This window comes from Apostichopus japonicus, chromosome 9 (genome assembly GCF_037975245.1).
Source record: "Apostichopus japonicus isolate 1M-3 chromosome 9, ASM3797524v1, whole genome shotgun sequence".
Classification (NCBI taxonomy): Eukaryota; Metazoa; Echinodermata; class Holothuroidea; order Aspidochirotida; family Stichopodidae; genus Apostichopus; species Apostichopus japonicus.
In genome coordinates, this window is record NC_092569.1 from 35,360,176 (window position 1) to 35,378,160 (window position 17,985).

At 35.5% G+C, this 17,985-nt stretch overlaps 3 protein-coding genes across 3 annotated transcripts in view; 1 reads left to right on the forward strand and 2 right to left on the reverse strand.

Moving 5' to 3' along the window:
• LOC139973677 (uncharacterized) overlaps nt 1–17,985 on the forward strand; it is a 489,233-nt gene that overhangs the window by 279,249 nt on the left and 191,999 nt on the right. The gene's annotated exons all lie outside the window — the stretch shown is intronic.
• The window catches only part of LOC139973686 (fibrinogen C domain-containing protein 1-A-like), a 175,435-nt gene that overhangs the window by 34,811 nt on the left and 122,639 nt on the right, over nt 1–17,985 (reverse strand). The window lies entirely within an intron of this gene.
• LOC139974192 (uncharacterized) lies at nt 11,763–17,260 on the reverse strand. Its single transcript, XM_071981157.1, has 6 exons — nt 17,019–17,260; nt 15,955–16,166; nt 15,316–15,525; nt 14,422–14,727; nt 13,909–14,170; nt 11,763–12,415 (listed from the first exon to the last, which is right to left on the reverse strand). Exons 1-6 carry the CDS (start codon nt 17,134–17,136, stop codon nt 12,057–12,059), a joined length of 1,467 nt encoding a protein of 488 aa, XP_071837258.1. The 5' UTR covers nt 17,137–17,260; the 3' UTR covers nt 11,763–12,056.

The following is a 17,985-nucleotide window of genomic DNA, read 5'->3' on the forward strand; positions in this document are numbered from 1 at the left end:
ATCTTTACAGAATCCCCTGTTTTGAAACCTCACATGACGACAAATATATTCTTCCTGTACATTTTTGGTTCACCGCCATTCAATCTAATATCTACAATGCAAAATGGTAGATGTACGTTATGGCACAGCGAATGTAAGACAACCTTAGTAATGCTATACCTCAACAAATCTACGTAGTTCAGTAAGAAGAATCGACGTTTAGCATTATAACATTATATCTTTTATAACATGATGTTCATGATGATGATGAAAATTGCAAGAGATAAAGAATGTCAATAGAAAGGACTAAAGAAAAAGAGGAAGTTAAGAAAGAAACAAGGAATTTCATTTGTCAGACCAAGTCATTCATGACCAAAATTCCACAATGTGATAATGCTCTGCCATAGGGGGAAAGAATTGAGCAAATACGAAAGTGAAGTATGAAGGATCGGAAGCAGGTAAAAAAATTACCATTTTTCTTGTTTGTTAATTCCGAATTATAATGACATAGACATGTTAGGACTTTCGCGCATATGGCAGTTCAAATTTAATGAAATGACGATGTTATCTGTCAAGACAAAAACATATTGTATTGCATTTCCAGTAGTGAAATTAGACAATTCTCTTAATAAACCAGAAAACAAGCTTTAGATCATTCCTGCAATTTTAGCAGTTCTCTGTTGTTTTTCGTCTCCATCAAATTTTTGAAAATGCCTAAAACAATGTTTGCACATGGGTCATCTTATCAATAGTTTTAACACGTCTAACATGTCAAAAGTTACTTTTTGGCACGAGTTTGTATCCTTCTAGAAGAAAATGGCCCTTGGGTACAGAAAATGGTATCACACTTACCTAAAGTCATAAGAAATTAAAATCTACATTTTATACTTTGCTGTTGCCAACAGAGTTAAGTACACAGTATAGTACTATCTCAACAAAGATATTGAAGCGGTCAGGGTGATTTATTTGGGATATAGCCAAAGTTTTGTTGTCGTCGATAATGTTATTGAGGAAGCACAGACGGTTTGCGACGTTATTGTTGTATCTGTATGAAAATTTTGTTTATTTTAACCAAATGCTGAGTACCACATACCGTTTGTTTCCTTGAATATAATGCTTGTTTGAACGAAAGCCACAAATTTTGATATCAAGGAATTTAATTTGATATCCTTCAATATATAAAGCGAATTTTACCATACATGCAGTAGTAATACTCTTCTTTGTGAAAAATACTTTCCTTTGTATACTGAATTAAATTACATGTTTCTGTCACAATATAAGAAATGTTAAGTTGTATACTACACCAAACAGCCATATCACGAGGAAGGGGTGAGTCGGGTAGGAGGGAGTGATTGAGGGCAGCGAAGAATTGGTTTATTCAAATTGAGACTATTAAGCGTTACAAGGAAGTTTACATGTTTAACAACTTAATTGAACACCTTGTGTGAATATCAAAGTAAACTACGGTATTTGTGATTAGAGAATTAACAGATAACATAAAGGATTATGAATGTATTTTTTTTTCTCGTAGTAGTTCATTTCCAGGTTATACGTTAACACCTAATTAATTATATGGCACAGATGTAGTTAATATATGCATAGAATATTTAATTCTTTACACGGTGAACTAGCCTTTCATATTCCAATATTTGACAGAAAACATCACTTTGGATGGTCATTAGAATGTTGGTGAACTGGATTGTGTCAAAAGGGCTTTTTTCAATAAATGAAATGTAATTTAATTTTTGGTGAGAATTTTCTCACTCCAATTATGTTGTATTACTTGTTCTCTGCTTTATTTACTGTTATAGATTATGTCTAAGTAAATAATGTAAAGAAAAGACAGAAAAAGAAAAAAGGAAAAAGTATAAATATTTAAGAGATAATTAGCCAGAAGAATAATCAGTTAAGTTTAAAAGTTTTAGAAAGGTTATTCCGCTAGTAATATGAAATTTATCAGGATTTTTTATCGATATTTCCCTATTTCTACGAAGATGCTAACACTTCGCTCTCTCACATAATTTAATATTAACAGAATTAGCTCAACAACACATTGACGCAACTTATGTTATTTTCAAAACAGAAGATATTCAATGGAGTAAAATGAAATATATTAAATAATAGAAAGACTTACCATTTCTGTTCCAAACGAGTTCCAAATCGTCAAAACAGTCAAACAAACTTCGAAAAATTTCTCCATGATTTCGGGTTTGTATATATGACACGCGAAAATATATTCGATGAAGTGCAATATGGCAAATGACACAGAGTATCTACTTAGGGGTGACCAACACCCTATTGAAATGACCGTAGTAGTATGGATGTCTATTAATGCCATCATTTTATTTGAAATATGATTTGGTGAACAGCTTATACAAATGTGCTGCACGTCTATAGTATTATTGGCTTGTGTGTAAAGAAGACTATTCGACATGCGCAATCCAACTAAATATTTTGTACAGCTATTTATATGTTATACTTTCAGTCAATAGTGCAGTAAGCTTCAGTTGCATAATGTTGAATTGTCCTTATGCCGATAAATACAGCATACGACCTATTGCATAATTATTGACTATCGTGGCTCTAGTTCCAAGGACAGCAACGGTATTGCAATTAAATAAAGGTAAATGTATTTGGTTTTTAAAAGGAATATCAATTACGACGATCACTTGTAATCTATATTACATTAAGTGTGGTTGATAAAGGAAGGGATTTGTAGTTGTGTGCCAAACGACGTTAATGCAACTAAGCCGATGAAATGAGTATTGGCATGTTGATTTACTTGTTCTAGTTAAGCTGCTATTATAGATATTTTAAAGAAACATGTATGAGTGATTATTTTAACTATGTTACTGCGTTTTACGTTGGAAGGCAAACTTAAAGCAGTATCGAACGGACAGGAAGTGGTACTACTAATCAGCATTATATAACTTGCGTTAACTAGTACAATACATCTTAAAATGTACCGTGAAATGTACTGTATGATCTATTTTACACTATCAATGTGTATGTAAAAATATCAAATTAACAAGTTTTCCAGCTATATAAACAATACTTCCTTGTTTAAGGATGCCTGCGTCACACCCTGTTTTCAGAATCGAGTATCCTCACATCTGATTGAATAAACATGTCAGCGGTGTCACTGGGCTTTGAATAGATTTGACTGTGCATTATATTTAAAAAAAATCATTGTCAATTATATAAGATATTGAATCTAATGGTACGATATCAAATTATTCAGTGGTATATAGCTTTTTTTAATAAAAATAATTTAGTTTAAGAGGGTTTGCTAGAGCTTCTTTGGAGGCATAGAGCTACTTTATATGCGTAGCTATAGGTGGTTTATCTAACCGTGGTACCTAGGGGGAAGGGGGTTCCTGAAGGTTGGTCCCCAACATGCAGTTTTAGCCAACGGATGACAACTGCCAGTCATATTTTTGCATGAATAGTTAAATGAGAGCCAGCTTTCCTACGCCAAAATATTTTGCTAACAGTAACGTAGCTCTAAGTGAAAGGAAAGTTCCACTACCACACACATAACATTTTCATGGACGATAACTGGGACGGCAAAAAGAAAATTAGTTAAAGAAAACTAAATAGCTAGCATATATGACATTGGATAGGTTACTTGATTTTATAGCACTGAGTGAATTGCTCCTCAGAAGGCTTCCTCTCTTTAGCTTTATGCTTACTGAGCATCGAGAGAGGTTTCTATTAACAAGTTTGATTCAATAATTGGTACTTTTAGTCATAGTTCAGTGAATTGTAAGTCGTATTGTGGTCTTTACAAAAAAACAAAAAAAAACACATCTCCATTTGGATCCCTGAGAAAGGAGATAAATGCATACACTTACCCCTCACATACTAGTATGTAGTTTTACATGTTTGATTTATTTAAAATATACAAGGCTGTAGCCACAGGGACCACGAACCTGACCACCCCCCCCACCCTCCCCGAAAGTTGCTTGCAATGGTTAGCATTTTATAATACCCCAACGCAAAGTCAAATGCTCTTAATGTATTGTAATTTTGTTACCAGAGGTACAGACTGTGAAATTACAAGTTAATATCAGTTAAGGCTCAAAGTCAAACTTGTGTAGTAGTTATGCAATCACTCAAGCACATTCCGTAAGCCGTCTAAAATAGTGCAGTATTAATATCATTTTGATTGGTTTTGGTACTTAGGGATTTTAGGGGTTAATATCATAAACAGCAGTCGTCATCACTGTTTAGAAGTGGAATTATATTGGCCTTGTCTATATTTAAGGCTTCGGTGGTCATTGTTCATTATTTTCATTACTTTATTCAGAAACAAACCTCTATATTCTAGCTATGCCAGTTCATGTGCCATTCCACCATAGGAACATACCTCCATATCGTTCCGCCATAGGTTTTGATCCTTTCCGCCATGGCAGAAAGCTCGAAACCTATGGCGGATAGGTACATTTTAAAAATGGATTTTACACAGGAATGTATCGGTGAAACTGTTTTGATTCGCGTGGAAGGATAGGTACAATGGATGTGACGGTTCGCTGGATAGACTGAATTGTAGTTAAGACAACATTGGGGAATAGACACAAAGTTTTTGATGTACATCTTGATTGAATAGTTTTATTTGTAAGTTTATAAGAGTCGATACACTGTCTTCAAATATATATTGAATAAATCAAATTAGGTTAGGTTGATTGTTTATTAAAAAGACCGATTCTAATTGTCTATTTAAAGGCAATGAAGACTCGCCCAAAACCGCTTGCGGCCGTCTGAAAATGTTAACTTTCTGTTACTTGCAAGTGACGTTTTTGTTTGTGTAGCTACAAAGTGCAGACAGTAATGAAACGTTATACCTTGTTATCTTTAGCTGGACCTGAGATGTCCATCGCTGTATCGTATACACTGTGCTGTGGGTATTGACCGCAGCTGTAGGTTACAGTATGTACTTACTGTACACTAGTGTCTAATTACCGACCGTAGCAAGCTTTGTGTGTAATTATTGGGATCGATGGTGGTGTCTAACACTTTTGTTACACCTCATTCAAAACTAGGTTAGATTACCGGCATTAACATTTCTTTTTGCGGGAGTCTTCACACCATTTAAATGACCGAATTTGTGGGCCTAAATAGCGTGAAGCGAAGCAATATACAGTGCATATAGGCCTACAAAAGTGCTTAACGACATCGGGGTAACGCAGTGGAATGGCACTTCTTCTATGGCGGAAAGAGCACATTTTCTATTGCGAATATACCGACGACAGAATAACACGGCCCCAGCTAGGCCTACACCCTCTCTTTGCCTTGTCGGTATCAGACCTGGAGATACTACAGTCACTGCGAGTTACTTGGGTTTTCTTTGATAAGCGTTAGCAGCGCTTGCAGCCTAACATTAAAATGCTTTCTGCCGCCTAACTAAAAAGTTAAGCCTTAATAGTATTTTAGGCAACGTTACCATTACTTAGTATACTAGCCTAGGCCTAATTTCGGCACAGCTTACTTTAGTGTAGGTCTCACGTAACGTAGGCTATGCCTAATGTAAATTTTTGCGGATCGAATTAAAAAAAAAGATTACTCTTTTAAACAACTCAACCGTTTCTATGGGTAAAAACGAACTGTAACACACATTAAGTTAAATATTCAGTAGCTTACTATCATCTTATAGTGACAATAATTGGTCCTTGCTTGACAAGTGGGGCAAGTCAGCACTTTGCTTAGGTTGCGGCTATGCCGGTCGTTGCTAAGGAAGCAATAGTAAAGTATATAGTGCTAGTGCACGAAGAGCATACGTTATTCCTAGCTTACAAACTGTACTGAAAATGGTCACCTATCTATCGTGATGTCTTGCCGTGACATAGGTAACAATTTTTAATCCAAGTTGTAAGTTAGGAATAATATATGCCCTTCGTGTACTAATATAATTATTTAATATTCCTTAGGAACGACCGTGTCGAACGCCATTTTAACATTTATACAATAATTCGAGATATCTACAATTAAATTGTAGATATCTCCAATTAATTTCAAATATCTCGAATTAAATTGAAGAAATCTCTAATCATATCAGATATCTCCAATTCAACATGAGATATCAGAAATGCATGCATTTTCGAATCTTGAATTTTATTTAAGATATCTCATATTGATTTTAAGATATCAAGACTAATAAAAGATATCAAAATGGAACATAATTAAAAAATAATTCAAATTGAATTCGAGATATCAGAAATTGAATTCGAGATATCAAAAAAAGAATTCGAGATAGTACCCAAAACTGAATTAGAGATATCAAATAATTCGAATTTGAGATATCCAAATTGAACTCGAGATATCAAGAATTGGAATTAGAGATATCCAAATTTGAATTAGAGATATCAAGAATTGCATTAGAGATATCAAGAATTCGAATTGTAGCGCTAACAAGAAGAGTTCCATCTTAATCGGCAAATCTATGGCAGGAAAACGAGGCATATTTAATTTCGGTGGCTACTTATTATTACTAGATTGGTTTAGGCTACTAATACTAGACTTAGGGCTAGACCTTATGGGTAACATTAACTAGTAATACAAATAGTACTTCGATTCCATTATACTTAGGTACCACGGCGACTGCGTCTGGCAGACTGGCACTTTAGCGTTACTTCCATTCAATGCTTCCACAAATCCCATTTCTTTAGATGGACCTGACAATTTCTATAGATTTTGTAACATATCAGTTTTCTGAAACTCAAGAGGGCCACAAAGGCACATGAGACGTATCTTTAAGGGCATATAATTCAGATTCTAGTAGCAGTGGCGGGCTTCGGGCGTGTTATGAATGCGTATAATCATGGCAATGTGAGATTCACATGTTAAACTACCGATGGGCCAAGCATATAAATAAATGGTTTCCATTCATAGGCAAACTTTCCGTCATATCCGTCACTACATTTCTAGAATTCCAGCTCATGAATTTGATATCCGTAAGGTTTCCGTAATTTCACTTATATCAAGAAGTTCTTTGAAAGATATCTTAACTAATCAATTTTCCATACAATCAGAAAATTTCATTGAAAGTGGAAGTACTGCAGTTAAGACGAAAGTCACGTGTACCGGAAACCGAATTTGGATATTCCGAAATCGAATTTTTGATATCTCTAATTCAATTTTGGATATCTCTAAATGGAAATCTTGATATTTCCAATTAAATTTTGGATATCTCCAATATGTTAAATGTATTGATATCTGGAAATGAATTAGAGATATGTGGAAATGAAATAGAGATATCTGGAAATGATTAGAGATACCCAAAAATTTAATAAGAGATATCTGTATTTGTTGAACAAATGTTAAAATGGCATTCCATGCTACGGACATAACCGCAACCTTGACCGGAAGTCCCTATTGTAAACAATGCCTTGTCGTTTCCAAAAAGCCCTGTGTGTATAGGTTGCGGGCTTTCTTCTGCAAGTGCTCCCTATAGTCATTTTGACTTCTAAATATCAAAACATGTAAAATTGCGTGAATTTTTGATACCAATGGTCGAAACTTGATACAAAAGTTTTCAATTTGGTAAAAAAGGGCGTAATATCGAGAAAAAAACCTCAAAATAGGAAGATTAATAGACAAATGTCTGATATAATAGGTAAAATTTGAGAGAAATGTAACAAAAAACAATACACAATTGCATATTCATTGTATTTTTTTAGATGATTCGTTCAGAACGCAAGAATATAGTCATTATGGACGTGAAAACAAGCCTGTATAAACAATATGTAACATTGCTACCTACATAGACCTAGCCTACTTCATTCAATTCAAGTTAATTGAATTTAACTTCAATCAATACAAAGTATACAACAAGTAGGCCCCTGGTAATGGTAATGGTAATACATTACGTAGAAGATGGTTGAGTTATGAAGGAAAGCTATTATAATACCGAAAGCTTGTAAGTATAAAACCCCTGCAAGTATAGACAAAAAAATATGCCATCTTTACAAATATAACCCTATAATAATAGAAAGAGCACCCACCCTCCCTCTCCCCATAGCTCTCGGATTGACGAGTTTAAGGTAGGCCTATGTATCATTGATTTTGCATAATGTATTTGTTTTAATTACCTTTAAAAGATGTCATAGTTCATTTAAGTGACGCTGGTAGGCTGTTCCAAACTGTATAGGCCCAGTATAGTTAATATTGTGTTGTGTTCTTATAAATCTAAAAAGGGATCCTATCATCATAAATATGTCTGGTATACATGACCGTTTCTAGCAAACAGATTTGACACAAAGATCGGTAACCAAATTACAAGTGGCGTGCAAAATGAGCAAACCAGTTTGAAAATAAATATATATCATCCAAAATAAGAATATTAAATATATTGAAAAGGGCTTTGCTTGCATGGTGGTTAATTAATGTTTATCTGCAATATAACGAATACTCTTCTGCATTCAATAAAATTTGCTTGTATAAATATCAGCGACAAATCCCCAGCTGACAGTAACACAGTGAGGTAAAGAAGGAAGTACTAGACCTTTGTAGATAGTTGATAAAAGTTAACCTTGCTGAGAACTACCTGTTTCAATCTAATACATATATTGTTTAAGTAAGAAGACCAAATCAAATTCTGATCGATTGTGACGCCAAGAAACGTAGTAGATACAGAAATGAACTAAAGTTGTTATTTCAAGTAATACCATTACTCCATCAAAATCCCTTTGAATATGGTGAGAACAAATAGCAGTCGACTCAGTTGCATTCAGAGGTAATTTATTCGCAGTGAACAAATTGGTTACAAAGACCTTCTCGTTATTAATGGCGTTAATGAGTGAGAGCAGATTTCGATTGTCGTTAAAGATGCTTGTATCATCAGCGTATAAAGTAAATTTAAACTTTGAACTAATTAGAGGTAAATCATTGAATTAAATGAGAATGGGTAATGGACCCAGAATAGAACCTTGTGGTACACCTGCTGCAATTGGTCACTAACTAGAATCTTGTGGTACACCTGTTGCAATCGGTCACTAACTAGAGCCTTATGGTACACCTGTTGTAATTGGTTACTAACTAGAGCCTTGTGGTACAGGGTGTTGTAATTGGTCACTAACTAGAGTCTTGTGGTACACCTGTTGCAATTGGTCACTAACTAGAACCTTGTGGTATAGGGTGCTGTAATTGGTCACTTTGAGATGACTTTGAGTTGTTCTCAATAAAGTTAATTAATGGATGAGCTGTAGAGTAAGGGTTATTTGGTTTTAATATATTATGCTATAATGTGAAATACATTTAAAGCAACATTTATATGCTGATTTTTCAAATACCTTGGAAAAGACTGGCAATACAAGAATTGGACTATAGTTTTTCACTTTTTTTTTTTTTACTTTTTATTTTGTAGACAGGAACTGCACGTGTAATTTTAAGATCATTAGGCACATTGTACCACTACTAAAACACCTGTTTACAAGATGGCTGAATGGACGAACAGTAATGTAATTAAATTCTTTAACAACTTTACAATGAATATTATAATTGTCCTTGACTACCATTTTGAAGATCTTTGCTACATTCCATAACTTCGCCCTCATCGGTGGAATACAAAAACATACAGTTATCATGTACACACCAGCTCTTCTTGATTTTGGAGTGACTACTACACCATTGACGAGGAATATGACGGTCATATAAGAAGATACAAAAGAATACGTTATAAATAGAATTAGAATCATCTAATCATTACTAGAACATCAGTCCAAACCACCTGTGAAAGATCCTAATGAAATGAAGTTATAGCACTTTGCGTCAATTTACGGTGTAATTTTGTAGACAATATATTCCTTTCTAGAGCCCAAATGCCCATCCCTTCCCTCCCCAGTAGGTCCATTTTAGACATGTAAAACAAATAATAATAACACAAAAATAACAATTACTTCACACCAAATTCCCCAGACAGATCCCCCCCCCCCCAGCATATATAGGCTACGACTACCATCAGAATGCCCTACAGCACACAGCGTGCTTTTATTTCTTCACTTACCTGTGTAAAACAATGAATAACCCAGAGTTTACAAAGAAAAATAGACTTCATTTTTCCTCTACAAAGTGATTCTACCGAATAATGTTTTCCTATTAAATTTTTTTGAAGCGTTAATGTTTAAAAAATGAGATCTCAAAATGTTTAGATGCAACTGATAAGGCCTGGGAAGTGCCATTTCCGGCAACCTGGGAGGCATATTTGGCAAAGCATTATGGAACGCGAAAAGGGTCTAGTCTAAGTTTGTTGTTGTCTAAACTTAAGTTGTTGCTGCTGTTTTAATATGCTGTTGCTCAAACTCACGTTGATGTCTAAACTTACGTCATTGTCTTCCGCGCTGATCGACATTATTGCTCAACCACGTAATGTAAAAAATAGGCGTTTCGCACAAACTTCAACAAACATCACCAGCGCAGGAGAATGCATGGTATGTAGGCTGCTACCACTACAACTACTAGGCCTACTACTGTTACATCAAGGAATTCCATAAAATCTCCCTGGTTACACCTAGAGCCATACTGGAACTCTTATTACTGCTACTAATAGACTCAACAATGAAAATAATTCTAAACAGTCTGCACTACCCACATATCCTAATTAACGACGTGCGTGTAGTAAGCATATGCAGCGCAAATTGAATTTAGTTTGAGAAAAGCTATTTTTTTTTACATCACGTGGTTGAGCAATTGTTGAATAGCGCCGCTGGCAACAACTTAAGTTTAAACAACGAAATAAGTTTGCCCTTTTCGCGTTCCATAAAACATTCTTGCTACACTCTCGCCAACCGATGGTGGCGCTCAGATAGTGTCATGATGGTCCCTTTTAGGAAATGGCCCACCCACTAAAAGTTTCTTTAAAAGGCCCTGGTATAACGCACCTCAAAGTATCACTGTGTAACATTTGGACGATACATAATGTTCTCGATGTTCCTCAACTGTGTATGGAAAGCGAAAAGTGAAAAGTTTAAGAATATTTCCGTTTGGGTTTAAGTTTCAATTAACCATGATACGGCTCTAAGTCACACCCGGATGATAAATAGCCAAGTCTTCCTTAATTTAAGTCCAATCACTTGTCAGATGTTGACTTTTGTTAAAATTTAGCTATGACTGACATATCAATCCAGGGACCAAACAGAAGCAGCTTGAAGATATATAGATGTGAGTGCCACCCCCCCCCCCCCCCTTCGCGCCCGCCGAAGCTTCATACTACACCCATTTAACTATGACTATCTAACTCGAAATCATTTGTGATTCCTAATTATTAATTTTCCACAAAAAAATTAAACATCTCCCAAATTTAGCGATAGTACCTCTGTTTTCAACATTGCGTTATTTTAATTTTTTTATTTATTATTGCGTTATTTTAAGTTGTCTATGTACATGAGATTAACATCACCATGTGCAATCACAGAATACTTTGTCATCACTTGACATGGCCGGTATTAGATGATTTATTTACGGATGCTGTAATATATATATATTTATATATATATATATATATATATATATATATATATATATATATATATATATATATATATATATATATATATATATATAAATGTTACCCTATGTTTTGTGAGTAGTTCGACGGCAAGCCTGATAATGACTTCATATATGTAAGTATTTGAAATATGTGTGTATATGTCCTAGAAACTAAGAATCGTTAAGAATCCACTTGCAATTGTCCATTTCCAACCAACTAATAATACTTGGGGGGGGGGGTGGGAGGGTGGGGGTTGATCTACGAGGGATGCAACAAATTAAGGAAAATGCACAAGTTTACCTTGTTTTATTCTTTTGTGAGACTCATACAATAATCAATGTTCAAACTATCAAACAACAGTACGCTGGTTATTATTAATAATTTGACATCAATTTCAATTAATATCTCCTCATTTCCTTAGAAAATTAATTATTTAGTCGAATCGTCCCGTTTGTAATTTTTGTTGCTTTTCTTCTTCTACTTTCTTGTCTATGGCACGTCCAACTGTCCGATGCTCGAAGATCTGTATGGATATTTTCTTATTTCTAAGTAAAAACTGCTTTTTGGACAGTGTGTTATTTATACAGTGTTTTGTCTACACCGGTCGTATTTTCATATCTGTGTATTGGAGGCTACATCCATAACTGTTCAAACTATAACTAAACCAGAGCATGTTCGTTCCTCGAGTAGAGCCGTCGTAATCTCCGTTGAGATTTGAATCTGTGCAATTAGCGCAGTTGTCGCTGCCAACGGGAAAATAATAACAATAGTAACTATAACCGGGACAGTCAGACCGACAATAAAAAGCAGAAGAATACCATCTACAGTCCCAACGATGGTGGAACCACCAGGCTCCTCTGTGTTTCTCAGCACAGTCGAGGCTGCTCGATCCATCGTTGTCCCGGTCTTTTGTACTGAATTGTTTATTGTTGCTATCAGACAAACTATCATAACCTGCAACAAACAAGAAAGAGTAAATAAATCGGTCATTTTATATGCTTTATATATTTACGATATATAAGGTGGTATTTTGTCTTTGCAAGGACGTTTTGATATATTTTTATATTTCAGTTTAAAATACAGTGCCACAACAGGATTCACATACAGATGGGGAACTACTCTAACCAAATAATAGATTTGGGCTACTAGTGTCGCTAATATCGCTCATTATTTTATATTTATTTATCGTAATTTATTTATTTGATTGTTATTTCTAAGTTCACAAATGAGTTGGATCCCACTCTGTCAAAACTCTAGTTATAAATTCCTTGTGTGTGTCGGTGTTAAATTTTATGTGTTGAATAATATTACGTTTAATTTAATTTGCATAACCAAACTCTCCTTATTCAACCCATTGCTTATTTGTTTTCTTGTACCACACATAGGCTAACTTAGGCTCTCTTCGAACCTGGACAAGGAGGGTGGGAGGGGGGGGGGAGGGGCTGTGTGATGTAGCTTCATATATCATTCAAGTTAGGAAAACAAGGGTATCATTGTAAGATCTAGTCCTGAGTAATCTAACATGTTATTATTACATACAAAGTAATACTTGCATTTTGCAGAAAAGCCATCTCCCCATAAAACAAAAATCAAATAGACGGCATCATCTGTCTGTCAATATTATGGTTGTGATATAATATCTGGCCGGCTCCAAGTTCCCTGTTCTACTGTAAACAGGGTACACAGGGTGTTATTGCAAAGGACGAAATAACTGGGTTCGCATAGCAATTTGCTACCCAAGAATTGCCAGTTGCTAATCAATATTACTTTTGATTAGCAAAAGATGCAGTACCTGCTAATGCTAATTGCTATTTCCAAGAATTGTCGAGCAATTATTGCTAATCAATTCTCTAAAACTATTTCGTCTCTTGTATTGCCATCGATTGTTCAATTCCTTACCCTATATCTATAGCACTTTGTAATATTTGTATCTTTTAACTTGAGCTGATACGTTGGACTATGAACGTAGATTGAAATTTACACTATACACAAATCATGAAATAAATACGTTTAAATGAACAATAGAATCGACATTGTATAAAGAGAATTTACTATTGATTTAGTAGCTAATATTTTAGGTTTCCACAAGGTAACCAAATTCGATGTATTACATTTATGAAAATCTTGAATGATATTAATTATCGGCATTTTATTATTTAGTTCTTATCGACATGTACAATCTAGTCTCGTACGTATATCTTCTTCGAACAGACTGAATGATTGATTGATTCAAATTTCTCGAAACTATATAGACGAATATTTAAAAATAAAACATTTCTGATTCCTCTGTTTCAATGTTCTATGAATGATAAACCCTAGATTATTTTATATATAACATGATTATATTAACATAGCGCCTCAACGTTTGCACATATGAGAATCATCGAACATACATACCACTTGAAGTCTCACTATACAGTAACGAGAAGAGGCATGTGACTACTCACCTGTATTTCCACTGTGTGATCCAACTGATAGTCGATACTTGTCTGCCTCGTTATTAATGCGAAAAGTCGAATAGACGGCGTAAAACGATGATGAGCCAGAGTCCCGTAGATCAATACGTAGCTGGTACCTTTTCTGGTTGGTCAGAGAGTGAATAAATTTGTTACCTAGCCAGTGGTCGTGATTTTTATTACCAAAACCGTTCTTGTAGTCCGACCAACCACGATAAAAGTCAGCAGAGGAACTCGATCGTCGCTGGAAAACCTATGAAATGAAGAAAAAAAGGTTAATACAACTATAGAATCTACAAATCCTTAAGAGCATGACATTCAAAGCCGAAAAATAGTTAATAAAGATATAAATATTGTGAAAGTGAGATAATTCGCAAGAGTACTTTGTTACTTGATTTGCTTTCCTAAAATGGTCAAGTTCATCTCAACGGGATCTGCAGTGCATCATTTTGAGTAAAGTGAGGAAGTTAAGAATTTAAGTCCTTCATTGTTTGCATTACTCACCGTCCATCCTCCTCCGTTTCTTTCCATCTCACAGTAAACCTGAATGCCGCTTGACCAACCATCAGGGTAAATGGTGTAAACACCATCTCTGCGTGTACCGGAATAATAAAGCTCGTAGCAATCTTTTGGGAGGCTTGTGCACGTCACTCCGTCCCCTTCGTAGCCATCATTACAGTAACATTTACGGACACCGCTCCTCGTATCACAGGTTGCGTGACTACTACACCGGTAACTCTCATCTACAAGCCGGTTGTTCCTACAAGTCGATTTCCGTGTACATCGTGAATTGATGTAAAAGTGGCCCTCCTAATTTAAGATATTCAGCGAAAATAAAAACGACTAATAAATAAATTATGAATTTGCGGTTGTCACAGTTAAATGTACAGAATTTCAACGGTAAGTGGCGATTGATAAATCCCCTCGAATGATATAGGTATGAGTATGAACCTTTATGAAAGTTTTATGAAGTATTTGAAGCCAACTCCGAAGTAGGAGGCGAAAGGATCCGCCATAAAAAAAAGTAGCTGCAAATAGTGAATTCAACGGCTTACCGCGACTATACATTAGGCCTACAAATAGTTCTAACCGTAAGACTGAAAAAAAAAGTATCTATGAAATTTTGTGTCAGGCTTATAAGTGGATGCACACTCGAAGGGAGTGGTCTCGTGATTCCCGACTAAACGTAATGCTTCCCTCGACTGACAGTTTTGACTGGACTGGAGACAAAAAAATGGGTCACTGGCCCCTCCCCAACCTCGATGCGCACGCCACTGGATTATCTGTAAATGTAATGATTTTATCGACAAGTATAAATACTAAAGGTTTCCTTCTAATTACATGGACAATGATTAAGAAAAAAAGCATTATAACATTTCCTGAATGAACCGTACTGACCCCTAACACACTTCCTATGTTAGCAACGAAGCAGTTGTGGATGCACGTCTCTCCGTCCCCTTGGTAGTTTGGATTGCAGTAACATTTACGGACACCGTTCCTCTCAGCACAGGTTGCGTGATCACTACACTGGTAACTCGCTTGTATAATCTGGTTGTTTCGGCAAGTTGATTTTCGTGTACATCTGGAATTGACGTAAAAATCGTCTTCCTAATTCCACGAAAAAATAAATAAATTTATTATGAATTTGCGGTTGTCACAGTAAAATGTACAGGATTTCAACGGTGGGTGGCCATTGCAAACTTCCCCTGAATGATCTAGGTGAGGGTATGGATTTTTATGAAATGTGGTCTTTGAAGCCAACTCCGATGTAGGAGTCCACGGGGTTCGCTATGAAAAGGTAGCCGTCAAATGTTGCATTAAAACGGCCTACTGCGACTAAACATTAGGCCTACAATTGGTTCTCACCGCAAAACTATCGTTTGTAGTATCCGTGCATTTTAAAAGGGTTTAAAAGGGAATGACATCTGAAGGAGTAGTCTTGTGCTTCCTGACTAAATGTAAGTAGAATATTTGCTTCTTATTATATGGAAAAAGTCATTAAGAGCAAAGCACTTAAAATGAAAGAACCATACTGACCATTAATACACCTCCTTTGTCAGCAACGAAGCAGTTGCATTGATTGAGAGGGATGCATTGTTCTTGCTGTCTCAGATAATCACCGACACAAACACATTGCTCTGATTTTGTGCGAGAGGTAGCCGAGATGCAAGTATCAGGGTCGTCACAAGTCCTCTCACAGGTCTCATTGCTAAATATCTCATTAGCTGGACACCATTCAGGGATTGTTTCTAGAGAACAGAAAAGAAAATATGAAAATAATAGTAACCTGATACAGTCACGACAAATATGACATGTGGCATAGAATAGTTTGTCGTCATTACTTAAATACGTGGTTGTCGGAAGGTTAAAGGAAAGGAACATACACTCAGAAGCTGCTCGAATAAATGTAGAACATTTTAAATAGGTAGTGGCCGTTCCTTAGTCACATTAATGTTAATATTTATTCTGATAACGAGATAAAACACCATCATTTGTTGTGCAATTAGTCTGAAACCAGGTAGTCATGGCTTGTTCCTGTTTCAGAGTTCTCTAGGTGTAAGCATACTGCTTTCTGACAACAATGGTAATTAATAACAACATCAAAATTCTTTCGTTGGTTGTTCTGATCAAACTGGGAGACGAACCTGGTTTAATTGTAAACGTTATGTTGTACTAACGTTAGGAACGGTTCCTTGTTCAGAGCCATGGTCGTTGTTGAGTACGAAGCAGTCTTGTAGTGAGTGCGTAATCACACTTTAGCTAATGGAGGTATTTTGGAATTCTAGTATGGATACTAATGCCAGATTAATTGTTTGAACTCGCACTAGAAGCTTGTACTTGCACTCATATCATATCATATTCTATTTGCTACGATATGTATTGTAGTGCCGTTGTACTCGCTGATATACTATATGTATACTCGTACTATATATATTGTAGCAGTTTCTTCAAAACATATTTGACATGCCAAATTTACTTCCAAAAGATCCTTCGTTTTCAGAATAAACCTTTCATTTTCTGCGCGTTTACGTTTGACATTTAATAAATGATCATGATTTCTTTTTGGCTTTACATTTAATAATACTGTAAAAGACACTTACCATCTGATATTTCGAATGTTCCTAAACTAGATATATAATAATCCCCCCATTCATCTGAGATACGAAACTCGTCGTATGTTACATAGTAAGTTTCTCCAGCAACGTTCTCAAAGTCCATTCGCAGTTGGTATCGCTTTTGATTTGTTAAGACGGCAATTTTCTCATTTCCGATCCAAAACTCACTCCCTAGAAAGCCAAAGCCGTTTCTGAAGTCTTTCCAACTTCTACTAAATTTTACAGAATCCGATCTTCGTCGCTGTAATACCTTCAAAGAATATCAAAGAAGTTAATTAGGACGTGATTGAATTATTATTATTTGTTCCCTACTGCAATGCGATTTGTTGCTAACAACTATTGCACAGAAATACTTATACTTATATTTCTAACTTCAGTTTGTAGTTTGGGCTAGATGTTTACAGTTTCCTTGGAAGAAGAACTGCACTGTACCTAAGTACAATCTGTACTTAAATTCCACAATACTAAAAATAATTGATTCAAACTTTCGTTTCGATAAAAAAGCGAGATTCTATTTGAAATAACGACGTTGTATTACATCGCTATATATTGCTGCAATCAAAATCTGAAGTAAATTTTTACAAAACTATTTAAACTTGAAAAGAAAACATCAAGTAATCAGCCATACCGTCCATCCACCAGTATCAAGATCATTGTTACAGTAAGCCTCAAACGGTTCCGGATAGCCATCTGGTTTAATAAGGTACACTCCAGATGTATTGTGGGTAGAGGAACATGCAATCGATACTTCTTTGCAATCTCTCGGATACGCAGGTTGTTGCAAAACAAAGTATGAAGAACCTGGATGGAAAGTAAACAAGGTTAACATTTTATTGTGACTGAAAAATAATTTCAGCTAACGAAAATATCGCCTAAGATGCTTTATCTCAATTGCCTCTCTCCACACAGGGGTTAATGGGTACATGCCAGTTAACTTGTCATTGGGCGCAGT

Bases quoted from the DNA above. Each gene is read 5' to 3' on its own strand.
- LOC139974192 (XM_071981157.1), bottom strand. From the start codon at position 17,136: ATGGACTTTGAGAACGTTGCTGGAGAAACTTACTATGTAACATACGAC. The intron at 16,167-17,018 runs GTAAGTGTCTTT...TCTGTTCTCTAG, and splicing joins AACATTCGAAATATCAGATG to AAACAATCCCTGAATGGTGT. The intron at 14,728-15,315 runs GTCAGTACGGTT...ATCTTAAATTAG, and splicing joins ACATAGGAAGTGTGTTAGGG to GAGGGCCACTTTTACATCAA.